At 36.3% G+C, this 14285-nt stretch overlaps 1 protein-coding gene across 4 annotated transcripts in view; it reads left to right on the top strand.

The window, feature by feature from the left end:
- Positions 1-14285, top strand: part of LOC119771504 — a 43508-nt gene that overhangs the window by 15017 nt on the left and 14206 nt on the right. Inside the window, exons 1-5 of one of the 4 annotated variants that reach the window (XM_038267534.1) lie at positions 6585-7515; positions 8197-8247; positions 12422-12522; positions 13127-13247; positions 13361-13410. In XM_038267534.1, the coding sequence (XP_038123462.1) occupies positions 6708-7515; positions 8197-8247; positions 12422-12522; positions 13127-13247; positions 13361-13410 (1131 nt within the window). In that variant the 5' untranslated portion in view covers positions 6585-6707. Of the gene's footprint in view, positions 1-6584; positions 7516-8196; positions 8248-12421; positions 12523-13126; positions 13248-13360; positions 13411-14285 lie in introns of those variants that run through there. The other 3 variants (XM_038267535.1, XM_038267536.1, XM_038267537.1) reach the window with 3 other exon arrangements.

Here is a 14285-nt window from a genome sequence, read left to right as displayed (position 1 = left end):
GACTAAGGCCTGCTGATGTAACATTGAATGCAACTGAAGAAAAAAAAAACTCCAAAGGGCTACTTTTTTAATTGCAAAAGCTTTCATACCTTTTGAACTTTCCCAAACTTGTACCTACAAAAAACTAGTGCAAACACGGCAGATGATGACATGATTCTAGTTTAATTAATAAGAAAATAATGTGTTAATTTGTATTTATGTTCCAGTGAGTCAACATTGCAAAATTGCTACTGCAGGTCTTTTGGGATATGCATTAAAAATCTAAAGACCAAACTACATTCTTAAGTCTTTCCACAGCCTCTTAATTTAATTTAGGCCTAAACTCAGACTGGATCATTGTAATCCATGATTGTTTTTTCATTTAAACTCTCCCAATGTAGCTCTAGCTGCATATATGTTTTTTTGCAGGAAAACTCTCATTAGTTTAATCCTTCTTTTAATCAACTTGAATTAACTTCCCCTGTGTCTGCTTAAGATAACAACCTCCATTGCATAATCATGCTACCGTAGAAATTGTGTTTTTTTTTTGTGTGTTTTTTTCATCTTAACAGTTTTATTTCACCTTATCTGATCAGAACTTTGGTGTTCACCTTGCTTGTGTTAAACTGTAAAGTATACTTATTGTGGATTTCTTTGAAGAGTGATTGCTTTTTGCTACTTTTACATAATGGCAAGATCTTTGTAGTGCACAACAATTGTGTGAACTGATTGTCCCTCTTGATCTGTAGATCTCTGTAGCAGGTACCTCTTCCCCTGACAGCTTTATCACCTGCCTGCTAAGTGTGTTCATTGGTTCTCACAATGTCGTTTGTGCACTACTGTTTCCAAACAAACCTCTGACACTGTTTACTACTAAGATAACTTGGAAAAATACCTGGGTTTTACAAAGGAAAATAGTAAAGGGGACTGGACACAAATGGTTGCCACACTGTTCAGTTATTTTCTGTGTAAAAACCTTTAGAAAATATAAATATTTATTATTTATCTGTTACTTCAATTACAAGAGCTCCCCATAACAAAACAACAGTTGGTGGTTATAATGTTTGTTGAGCGGGTGTGAATACTTTTTTATAAGACACTATAAGTGAAAGAAAAATAACTTGAGTAGTTCCAGATCAACATTATGTGGCATTGGAGTGAAGAATGGTGAGTACTGCCTCAGGCTAAAGCAGCTGTGAAGCATTCATCTTTGTCTGTTTTGTCACTTACAGTGTCTCTAACATGCATCATAAGCCTCATTTTTTACACATCTGCATGGAAGGCTGCAGGTCATTCAAACACAACCTCAGTAAATAAGATAGAACATTAATCCTGCATATATGTTGTCATTCCTCTACTGTCTATGTATATACAAATGGCATGTACAGTATGGAAGATGATTAAACCTGATATGCTTGCAAACACCAGATCAAGATATCATGAAAGCCAGGTTTCCAAGGACTACAAATAAAAAGCTCTTGTGTGGTTTAACTTTATCCAGACGTGCAAATACCAGTGGAGGTCCCTCTAAGAAGTGGTGGGGTCTGTTTTATGTCCAGACAGTTTTGAGTATCTGCTCTCTGCTGCCTCCCTTTGTTGGCCAGGCAGCACTGAACTGGATCAAGTCAAAGAACCTTATTATGGACATTATTACATAAACAACCAGAAATTTGATTTTAAAGTGGTATTGTCTGCCTTTTATTTGATCAATCCATCTTCCAACCTGCATCAATGCCTGCTAACTCAAACCCGAAACACCCTGAACCCACATAATTTCAGTCTCTCCCATTAAACCTGAGGTCAGGATGTTCTCTTAAGATTATCTGGAGAAGTAGATACCATCATGTGGGTCTCTGCATGACAGAGTAATAAAAGGTTTTTTCACCTGACTTTAGTAGTCTTTCGCTAAGACTGTCAACAGTTGGCTGGCTGCCAGCTAAAATCAGTACTCTGTGCTGTAAATAATGCCAAGCAACAAAGGCTTTGGCACTTCCTAAGCTGGAAAACATTCATGTTTTAGAATTAGGGCTGGGTATTTTTGTCAAAGTCCTGACTCAATTTGATTTTGAATAATAAAGTTCTAAATCAATTCATTTCGATTCGATCTGTTTTTGCAATAATGGAAGTGGTTCAACTGTGTTTCAAAATACTCATGTATTTTATTTTTTCCTGTCATATTAAACACAAAGTGCAAACTTGTAAATCAGATAGTTTAAACTTGAGATGTGAACAAAACAGTCTCATAAGTGCAAACTTGTTTGTGAAAAGTGAAAAAGTGAAGCCTCACTCACTCACACATGCATAAGCTGCATTATCTTCATTATCTGGTCAGCCCCCATTTGTTAATGTCTTCAGTCAACCTATTTGCTATATTTGCATCTGTCTGGCTTGAAGTAATCTTGAGAGCATCTTTCCTGCTCATTTGATTGTGAACGTCATGTACTAATCGATCTTATTCCCTAGACATTGATTTTGCAAAAATGTAAAGGAATCGATTCAAAATCGATTAAATCGATTTTTTTACCCAGCCCTAGTAAGAATTATAATTTTTTCCTTAAATCCAAAGCCAAAACATATTAAATCAACCCTTTTATAATTTAGTCAGGATCACAACCCCTTGCAAAATTATTAACACCTTTAGAACCCATCCACATTTTGCCATGCCAAGATCACAATGTAGTTTCAAGGTATAAACCAACATTACAGTAAGTAGAGCAGGAGTAATTAATTGAAGGATAATAAAATTAATTTTTTTTTTTTGAAAACTACAAAAAAAAATGGGTTACTCGTATTTTGACTCCTTTACGATTATACCCCTAAAAATCAAGTGTTACAAAATATTCTTAAACATAACTTATAGGAGTTAAAACATTGCATTTTACTTAAAGAATACTTCTGGAATTGTCTTCAACTTCATGTATAATATTTTTTTAACAAAAAAAAATAGCATGTTCTAAACCCACACATTCTTTTTATACCCCCCCTTTATGTCTCACAAAGCTATGCAAAGGAATGTCTGCAGCTGAGTCTCTGATCGTTGGAATCACCCCTTTTGGTTAAGTTAAGTTAAGATCAGCTTGATGTTAAAAACAATGCAGACGAATGCTAGGACCCTTCCACAAATTATGTCAATACAGGGGAAGAACGAAAATGGCACCCTGTCTAGAGTGGGCTGTTTTGCAACATTCTGATTTGAATAAAGAACAAAAAAAGAAAATTAAAAAAGCAAAGCACTTTTACATCAAATTTTCTAGTAGGACTTACCTAAAGCCCAACACCAGCACACACGTTTTAACACAAAAAAACTCAGATTTTACAGTGATGACAAAAAAAAAAAAAAATTGAAAGAAAGAAATTGAACTTTATTGATCTCACATTGGAGAAATTTACCTATGCATTTAACCCATCCCCTTGGGGAGCAGGGGGCTGCCATCATGGGTCGCCTAGGGAGCAATCGGGGGTTAATGGTCTTGTTCAGAAACCCAGAATGCCAGACTGCGGGAGTGGGGCTCAAACTCAGAACCTTAGGATTCCAAGCTCTATGCCCTAACCAGTAGGCCACCACTCTCCACCAAACTAATGTGTCAAGTGACAAAGTACAAATACTACGTTACTGTACTTAAGTACACTTTTTAGGTATCTATATTTTACTCCATTACATATTTTTCTTCCTACTTCTGACTGCTACTCATTGCATTTTCACACAATTATCTGTACTTTGTATTCCTTACATTTAAAAAAAACAAAACATTACGGTTTAATGTTTATAAATATCAATTTCACGTCATGTGCGCCATCCAAAGCAGATCATTGGTCGGGCTTGATCGAAAGAACAAATGTCTCATCATCGGGATTTGCTCCGTGATCAAAGGAAATGTTACTTGGCGCAGAACAGTGGTGAAAATTGGAAGTTCAGTTTAATATAATACAAGTCTGTGAATAGTTCCGTCTGAAATGAATGAAAATAGTTGTTTGAATGGTTATTGAGTCAGATATTTGGCGGTAATGTTGAGTTTGGCTGTAATTTAAGGACAGATTCTAATAGATCTGCAGAGTGGGAACTATAAATCTGATAGGAGTTTAATTTTTTTATTGTTGTTTTGCACAATATGCTTAACTAAGTATTTTTTGTAGTTGAATATTAGAGATTTTGCAGATATTTTTTTATACATACATTGTTTAGATTTACTTATATATTTCTACCCCTTTTATAGAATAGAATAGAAAATCCCCCAAATTTACAGCAGCAGAAAGATTATTGAAAATGGTCACACAAATGAGGACCTTAGAAAAATGTATAAAAATAACATTATAGGGAAGAGTTAAAATATAAAAAATAAAATTCTGTTAAGTGTTTTAACAATATAAAACTGGAGAATAAATAACCAATATGCAGCTATGGACATTTTTACAGTAATGGATATTTGAAAATAGCAGCAACATCAGAGATGTGCAGAATGACAGCAGCAGGTTATTTAAATGACTAAAATTTTTCTATCATTACATTTGATTTTATTTGTTCCTGCTCCCGGTGGTTGGAATCTTTATTCCTCTCTGGATTCTTGTGAGTGTAGTCTTTGTTCACTTTAACTTTAAAAAAAATAAATAAATAAACAAACAGTTTTGGAAACCTCGGTATTCATTCTTTTCCTGCTTTGTGTGTCAACTTTCACGGTTGCTAAGCAACAGAGCATACGGCGGTAAAACCCGCCGAAGGGAGGACCTGTTCGAATTTACAGCCAAAACTCTTCCGGCCTCCTTATTGTCAAGGACTTCGAAGGATCTAGTCTAGGTAGACCGCGTCCTTGGAGGATGCAGCCCAGGATTTCGACCAGAGCCTCTGATTAAGAACAGGGCTACCCGCACTGACGCGGCTCAGGGATTACGTCACACGGAGCGTCGTGCGCAGTGAAATCAGGACATTTCCTCACTTTCTAAAAAAAACCCGGGACGCCCGGGACAGGACGTGAAATACGGATATGTCCCGGGAAATACGGACGTTTGGTCACCCTAACTTTATACTTTTATACTTTAAGTAGTTTTTGGAGCAAATACTTTTTCACTTTTAATTGAGTAAGAAGTCAAGTTGATACTTCAACTTTTGTTATTAAACTTCTACTTAAGTAACAAATGTGTGTACTTTTGAAACCACTGCCAGTATATTCCTATTAACATATTAACAAACTAAAAGAGAAGACAAGGTCAACTATCATAAGAGAAGCAGCCAAGACATTTATAGGAACTTTGGAGGAGCTGCAGAGATGCACAACTCAGGAGGGAGAATATCTTAGCAGTATCACTTTTTGTCACCCTTAAATCTGGGCTCTGTGAAATATACAAACATTGCTAAAATAAAACAGTAGGCCATACAATGGACACAGTATTTGCTATTTTTGGCTTGCATGGAAAACACAGTGATACTAACTAACTTACGCTACACATACAGTTTAACTCACCATCTCAAAAATTAGATATGGTTAGGTCAGCAACCTAATGTCAGGGAGGATAATTTGTTTTTGAACAGGGACAGGGAATCTGATCATGGTGAAAAGGAAGATGGATACCGTTAAGTATAAGGAAATCCTGGCCTATAAACTTTTACAGATTGAACATGGAGCCGGAGGAGTTGGTTTACCAAATAAACAATTTATATTTAAGACAAATTGAATTTAAAGTACAGGCATATATCCAATTGAAAATCTGTGGCAGGGTTCAGTTCATCAAATCCAAACGAGTTTGAGCGATTTTGCAAGGAAAAGTTTCCAGTCCCTAGATGTGCAAAGCTGAGACAAACCCAAAATATTTGCAGCTCTAATTGCAGCATGAGGTAATTCTTTAAAAGTGTTTTATAGCTTTCTTTGTAGCAAAGTACATTTTTAAACCCTACAGTAGAAAGATAAACAGTTTTGCTTCTGACCTGGTGTTTGGCATAACAAATTAATCATTATTTGTGAAGAAACAGGAAACAGGATAGAAATACCAAATCTCAGAAGCCAAACAGCTTAATTTCTCTCCAGAGAAAGCCTCCAAGGCAGGACATGCATACTGGTGAAGTATTTATTCCTATCACTCTGCTGTCACGTCATGGGCGTGAGAAACAAACAAAAAAAAAAGCATGGATATTATCTTTTCATAAAAGCCTTCGGTGTGGGTGGTACAGTAAACCAGTTTTAAGCTGATGCTGAATGATTCATCAAGTATCAGAAAACAGGACAACTCCTGTGGAATGAGGGAAATGTCATCTGATGCCATACGGGTTGTGTGAGCTACACATCCGCTGCCCCTATTCTCACAAGATCCCCTGCAAACCACCCTCACAAAAGCGAAATACGGATTTCTCAAATAAATATAAACAATAGAATATCAGTGCAAACAGATTTATGACTGCTTTAAGTGTGAGAGATTTGTTTTTCTAGCTGTGAGTTAATCTATACATTTATCATGATACAGCTGTCTTATCTGTCTGCATAAACCAAAGTGCTTGCAATGATGCTGTTTATCATATCAAAGGATACTCGTTGAGGCTAGCATTCATTTCAAGTGTTCACCTGACCTCAAGAGCATGAATTGGAGCTTTTTTTCCTCCATGGTTTTCCTAAGCAACACGTTGCTGCTGACTGCTTTCTGTGTGCAGTTTCAGTATCCTAGAGGAGTGGACCGAGGTTTTACTCTTCTTTCGATGTGGATAAATTGTTTTTATCTTGCTGAATGAAGAGTCAATTCACCTTATGGCGACTGGAAAAGCTGAGCAACAACGTCCGCATAGGAAAACCTGGAGAAATAGTGAACACTTTTCATGCAGACTGTTCTTCTGCTCATGTCTATGTGGTAAGAAGGAGAAGCAAATGAAGATTAATGACGGTCGCCTGCATTCACACCTGGATGAACAGGGATCAGGTGAGAAGAATGTGGTCCATATTACAGTGGAGGATCTGGGAATAGATAACAGCAGCTTCAGCCTAAGGGATGAGGACCCCCTGACCCTGAGGAACAGCATGGCCCACTCGTTCAGCTCTGCATCAGCCTGTTCAAGAGCTCTGAAAAAGAAAGGACCAACAGCTCTGTCCACACTTGTTTTAAAGCCCCAGGCTGAACCATCAGCAGCCATTGGCTACAAACAGGGCAATGAAGCAGGGGAACAATTTCAGCCAGTGTCTAAAAATTATCCTGATGGAACATCTGGTTCTGGAGGCCTCCTGACAACACCCATAATCAATCTGATCCCACCAACTCCCTCTAATATTGTTGATAACGGCCGGTTCTTTGACAGCAATTTAGATGAATGTGTGTCTCATTCATCTGGCAGTGACAGAAGATCTCCTGCTGGAGACCAGGATACAAGTTGTAGCGAGGAAACAGAAGAATCAGAGAAAGGATTTACACTGGCTGAAAATGCTGAGAGCAACCTTAACAGTGATGAGTTGGAAGACAGAAAGGAGTCTGTTGTTCCTAGAAATCTGGATAAAGAGAGATCAAGACCCGGATTCTTATCAAATGCTTTTAAAGTCCCTCCACTTCCTAAGTTATCAAAGAAATGTGAGTCTAAAATGTTCATATAAAGGAGAGATTTTGGAGTAATTATAATAGCTTGCTGATTAGGTGATCCATGATTTTATTCTTAATAATAACAAATGCACATTATTTATCCTTTTTTATCCTTTATTTTTATTATCTATCCTTTATAATATATAATGTTTCTTTTCTCTTCTGCTGTAAAGCTTAACTTTGTGCTAAATTGTGTTCTTTTCATATAATTAATTTTCTTAGGTCCTATCTTATCTTGTCTTATCTTTATCTTTTCTTATCACCAATAGAATATTTAAAGAAGTTTGGAATTGTCTTTTTTGTCTTAAAAATAAGTTGGAAAGGGACATGTTTACCCTGTGCATCAAGGTTTTTCACCCCTGATGTAGATCACATCCATCTCCACTGTGTATTCTTTTTCTTGCTAATTGATTTTTGGGAATGGTCAAGCAGCTGTTTAAAACAGCTAATGTCAAGGTCAAAATTAGCATTCACAGCTAGTTTGGATAGATAATGTTAGTTTTCTGAAACAAACATGAGCAGAAAAAAAAACTAGGGCAGGAATCTTACACTGTATAGTACTTAACCTACTAATTTTTGTTTTTACTTTACAAATAATTTAGTTTTCCTTAAATGGCTGAGTTCTTTTAAATCAAAATAATTGTTTTCCATTGTTTGTCTTCTTTTTCGCAGGGGGTAACAGAACAGCAATAAGCTTTTTGTCATCAACTGAGCATAACGTGGGTGAGTATTTCAGTGGTTCTTATATTTCTTTATTTTTGTTCCCATTCAGGAATAGTCGGATTGAGAAGTAAATGTCACCCAGATCCACACCATATGTTTCTTCTTCCAGATGTTCAGACTCATGTGTTTCCTTTCTGTTTTGATCTTTGTTCCCCATTCAACTAAAATTGCTGTCATTATGTGACATGGCTACAGTACCTAGAACGCCTCACTTGGGAGTTGCAGAAGTTCCCCTTTGTTGGAGTCTCCTTTTAGCTATTGTATGCTTATTCCCCAAGTGTAGTTATTCAGCCTGTTCCCAGGTTTTGGGTTGCTGTGACTCAGCATGCTCCCCTCCCTCCATCTTCTCTCAAAGAGCTTACTCTCTTTTCAAACCTATGATAAGCATCGCTTTTCCCTATTCATCACACAAACGTGCTGAAATGTCATGACTCTAAAGCTTCACTTTGTTAATCTTGTGTCTGTCTGTGAGTCAAAATGCGTCATGAACAACATGAACAATACGATGTCCCTTGTTTCTGCTGTTATGGAAGTACATGCAACTCGGACTTGTGAATGATTAAATATTGCTAATATTTGCACTTTAAGAGGTCTAATTTTTCCTTTATTTTTATTATATTTATCACAATAAATCATATAGAATCACAGAAAAGTGTTTATATGAACTCATGGTTTACATGCACATCAATGTACTGTATAAGGCATTTACGATTAAATTGGAAGTCATTGTAAAAATACCACCGTGGTAGAACATGATAATGTCATGCTCTGGGGCTGCTTTGCTTCATCAGGGCCAGGGAAGCGTGTCAGAGAAGATAGGAAGACGGTTGATGAAGCTTAATGCCAGAAAATCATTGAAGCAAACCTGATAGGAGTCTGAAAAATAACTTGATCAGAACCTAAAAGGAGCTAAATGGAGGACAATCCTTAAAGAATGCCCATTAGAGCAGCGGTCCCCAACATATATATATATATATATATATATAATTTATCGACGATCAAAGTTTGGGTGATGTTTTATTTTGAACCCAGCCCCCCCCAGACCTGAATTTTCTGCAGTGTGAGACCAATAAAGTTCAGTTATTATTATTATTATTATTATTATTATTATTATTATTATTATTATTATTATTGTTATGATTATCCTTAATCTAACTGAGAAGCTGTGCCAAGACTTGGAAAAATTGTCATTTATAGATGCTCTCCATTTAGTCTGAAGAAAATCTGATCCAAGGATGGCTGAAAATATATTTTTTAATCCAATATGATAAATAAATAATTGAAATAATGCCCTTCTAATCTCTGTGACAGGTATAAAGCCATTTGCATAATTTAGGACTTTATAAAGCTAACAGAGGTCATAGGGTAAGACAAAATTATTTTCTCAGTATTTCAAAGGCACTGTGTAATGTCTGAGGTCAGCTATGTGAAGGTACTCCCATGTGTCTTTAGATGTAGCCAACACTCATTCCCTTTAGCCTGGCCTCGATAAGACAGTAGCTTGGCATGCACTAGATTCTGACTCTGCTTTGCTGCAGGCCATGTACTCTTTGTGCCTGGTGATGAAGAGACTGTTAGTCAACTGCCCCTCCTTTTCTGCTCCTCTGCCGCTCCAGGACCCAGACAAGATTCCAGTGCTGACACACATAAACCAATTACACCATCTTATCTGACTCTGCCTCCATCTCATCCCCTATACATGTCAAACTAGCTTAATAGCAACAGCAAGCTGAAATGAGAGTGCTAAAATGTACCAACGTGTGATGATGTTTTTCTTGGCTAGCGTATTCAAAAAGACAACTGCTTTTTTCATCCTAATCCTTCCACCTTTAAATTTATTGAAGTTTAGTTTGCTGAAGTCACATCAGTACGTCTGCCATGTGTGGCATGAAAAGTCGGGGCTTAGCTTGATGTCATGTTTCCAGCCTCATTCGTCTTGCTTGTTATGATTGGAGAAAATAAATGACCAAGTGAATTTTGGGCAATGTAAGAAAAAGCACTGCCTGTGGGAAAGAATTTGGGCTGTGAGAGAAGCATGTCATCCACCAGACAGACAGGCTTCTGTTTGGTTGGTTGCTCAGCAACTTCATCTACAGTGCCTTGTAAAAAAAATATATTTATACCCTTTAAACTGATTAACATTTTTCTCTGAAACATCCGCAAACATGGAGGATTTTACAGGGATTAATAGGATAGAATAACACAAAGCACACAGAAGTGTAAAGAATATTGAACCATGGGTTTACAGGACAGTCATATTTCATTTACAAGTAATCTCTTTTTTCTATATTTGGCCCCAATGAATCCATTCAATGTAGTATCTTCTTTAATTGATTTGCAGCTTTTGTTTTTGGCTAAATTGGATAATCCAGGTCCAGAAAGAAAAAAAGTCTGACTACAGATTAGTTCCATTTGCATTTTTAGCCTCAATATAACAATATAAAGTGGAGGCTAATCATTTGGGAAAGTGATGAAGGAAAACTAAGCAGCGTTTTTACTTTTTACTTCTGCTTTTTTGGTTTTGTTGTTGGATGTGAGTCTGCAACCTGCAGCTCCGACACTACAAGTGGTTCTTAGTACCTTTGACCAAAAATGATAAAGAATCAAGCAAAGTTTTGATACTTTAATCTAATAATAAGGGCTAGTTTAAACAAGTGCAAATGGTTTTCTTTATATCTTAATTTCCTATAAAATTTGAACCCCCCATTAAAAACACTATTCATTCTCAGCTTTGTTTAATTAGTTTTTTAAACCAAATAAAAAGTAGAATAATTTTTCTTTCTTATAAAATTATTTACAATTTTTACTATGGTAAATATTATAAAATTAGCTGTTTGTTTTAGAAAACAATCCTGCTTTTTTGTTCTTTAGCTGGATCCAAAGGCAAAAGGCGTTAAGGTAAAGGTTGCTGACCCCTGGGTTTTTCTGTCAGTTTCAGGTTGTTCTGCACTTACATAAACCCAACTAATCCTTATTTCAGTATTTCCCTTAATTTAGCTCCATACTCCTCCCCATGAGTTGCAACTTCTCCTTCCTTGCTAGAGGGAAATAATTCTCAGAGCATGACGGTACCAGCATGTTTCACTGCTGAAAGGCTGTAATCCGTATAATATAGAGTGTGACTTTGGGACCTATCTGCTGCCTTCAATGATATTTTTTTTCAATGGTGTTCTCTAACAAACCTCTAAGGCCATCGAAAACAGCTATTCTGCTGGTGAGATTTTATATACGGGTACAAAAGCAGGGAGGGCTAGATAAAAATTTATGCCACCACAGAAAAATACAGTGTGCTGTAATGTAAGCCATGGATGTTTTGGTTTTATGTTATTACGCATAACAAAAGCAACACCAAATACTAAAGCGATTGGTTACCTGTTGTTATTCATTGCAGGTAGCTAATATTGATATCCTGAAGCAAAGAATGGAAAAAATTAAAAGAAAATATGATCTGAACATTACATTAGAGAGGATGCCCAGTACCTGTTCATTAAAAAGTTGACCCAGAGCTGCCAATTTTACCAGGCCAAAGACCTATTACCATATCAGGCAAGTGATAAATAGTGCATTTTGACATAATTGATAAAAAAAACCTTTTGATTATTCAAAGATAAACATGTTAATCCAAACAGTTTCACTGAATTGTTTCTGAAGATGACATGTTGTGAATTTGGTGCTACAAAAGACCAAAAACATGAGCTACAGCTCTAAATTTTAAAGTCTGAAGAAATTACATACAGTTTTTAAACAATGCAGTAAGGTACACTTACTTTACCAAGAAGCATGCACCATCAAAAATAAAACCTGCTGAGGGGTAATTGTCCAATGCTAATTACCATATTTTAAGCTTGCTAACGTCTAAAAGCTTTTCATCAAGGCAGATATCAGATTCTGACTCTTCATTTTATTGTTTGTAAATATTTATTTTAATTCTTTTCTCTTCATGATAATATTCTAATCTTGATTTTTTTTCTTTCTTAGCTTTATAAAATAACATCCCATTAAATTCCCCTTCAATTACAGTTATTGACATGACAGAATGCAAATTATTTCAGTAGGCATGAACACATATGTGGCGCAATGTAACAGGGTATAGCATTCAACTGTCCTAAAATTATAACAACTATATGTAAAACATCTGTTTCATTAAAAATGTCGATTATGTACCTCTGTTTAGATGACTTGAGCGCCAAAGATCAAATCTCTTCCAACATGCTGAAGACAGAACTTGACCAGCTCCCTGCCACAGCCCTCATGGATGCGTTTACCTTCCGTAAGGTATGACTTCAATCAAAGCTCCTCTCCTCATTCTTCATGTTGCCTTTCAGATACTCACTCTGCAGGTGAATCATAGTATGTTAAAGCTTTAGTACATCTAAAGATCAGTCATTTGAAATGTTCAATTGTGCTTTAGGGGAAAAGTTTGATATAAAATTATCCCTCAACTACAAGCCAATATAAATATAAGGTCTCCTATGGTTCCTATGGTTTTTTATGAGGTGAACTCCAAGCCCTAAAACTTTTTCCACATACACAATAGCACAATTCCTGCACCTTTCAGAGTGGCCCTTTAATGTGGGCAGTCTAAGCACAACTGTGCACTAAACATGTTGTCTAACCAGCATCTTGATGTGGCACACTTGTGAGGTGGGATGGATTATCTCAGCATAGGAGAATTATTCACTTTTACAGATTTAGACTGGTTTGTGAACAATATTTGATGGAAAGTTTTATTTTGTATGCGGAAAAAGTTTTACATCTTTAAGTTAATCTCATTAAAAAAGGGAGAAAAACCAAAAGTTTTGCATTTTTATTTTTGTTGTGTGTATTTGAGTAAATCTTTTTTTTTTTATCAGAATGTAATCAGGAACTTTTATTACAGCGACCATTAATGCGCTCCTGCAGTCTTGGTGAAACAACATCTCAGACCTTTGCTTTCCATACATCAACGCAAACTACAGATCAAAGAAATGGATCGCCTCAAAAAAGGCGTATAACCATTGGTGAGTCTACATTCAAACCATGCATAAATAACATATATAACTCTCTTTCTATAGAAATAGGTGATTCAAATCTGCCTCACTAACATTGTTGCTGCTGTATGTGTTCTGTCCAGCTTCTCATGAGCCTCACTCGTTGGATCAGAATGGAAACTTCGCTGAAAAGGTAATCCAAAGTTGGACCTAACGGCTAGCATAATCACACTAACAATAGATGTTGCTTGCCCCGTATGGTCAATTTCACTCTCCCAAACGCTCCAGTTATTAACAACGACAATGAAGTCTTAGTATTTTAGCATCAAGCCTTTGCATATTAAGTTTCTAAGTAACATTTTTCTTTTATTAAAACAAAATTACTTAATCTTTCTAAGGGCCCGAGTCGCATGATGCTGCTATCCCTGTAATTTCCAACAATTCCATTATACTTCAGTTTAAAGACTTCACCTCTACTCCTCTAAACATTTATCATGTCTCTGTGATTAAACAGTCGAATATGTAGCATTTGACCATGGAACGTGGTTATGTTGTGGTCTTTATTGATCTTCTGGTTTGAGACACAACTGTTTGTCTAAAACACACCTGACATGTTTTGACTACAAAACCTTTGTCTCTAAAACTTCTAACGAAGACAGATGTTTTGCATTCAAAAAATTTCAGATGTTCATCTGTTTGAAAACAGTAGAATATAAACTACTACATCCACAAATAGACCCTTTGAATTTTGTAGGAATTTTGTTGACTGGGAAAGCTACGCATTTCAGACAAGCCTAAAAGTGTCCTGCTTCCTTCATGTTGCAACAGTTTGTGTTCATTTTAAACCAATTAACTGTGGATATTCATTCTGATGTCTCTGCACCTTCCCATACAGGATGAATTCCAGGCTGGATGGCTCATTTATTGTTTTTGTACAGGGCAACAAAGTCCCTTTCTTTTGAGGTTAATAGTTTGTGTCAGGTTCTTTTTTTAAAAACTGGAAGCCTCAACAGTGTCTCGGTTGATAGGAGGTTTTTGAAGACCCAAATGCAGAGATCAGGAGGCTAG

The sequence above is a fragment of the Cyprinodon tularosa genome, unplaced genomic scaffold (genome assembly GCF_016077235.1).
Source record: "Cyprinodon tularosa strain WSP-4 unplaced genomic scaffold, ASM1607723v1 ctg676, whole genome shotgun sequence".
Taxonomy (NCBI): Eukaryota; Metazoa; Chordata; class Actinopteri; order Cyprinodontiformes; family Cyprinodontidae; genus Cyprinodon; species Cyprinodon tularosa.
The sequence above is the reverse complement of the archived record's forward strand: the minus strand, read 5'-3'. Positions and strand labels throughout refer to the sequence as shown.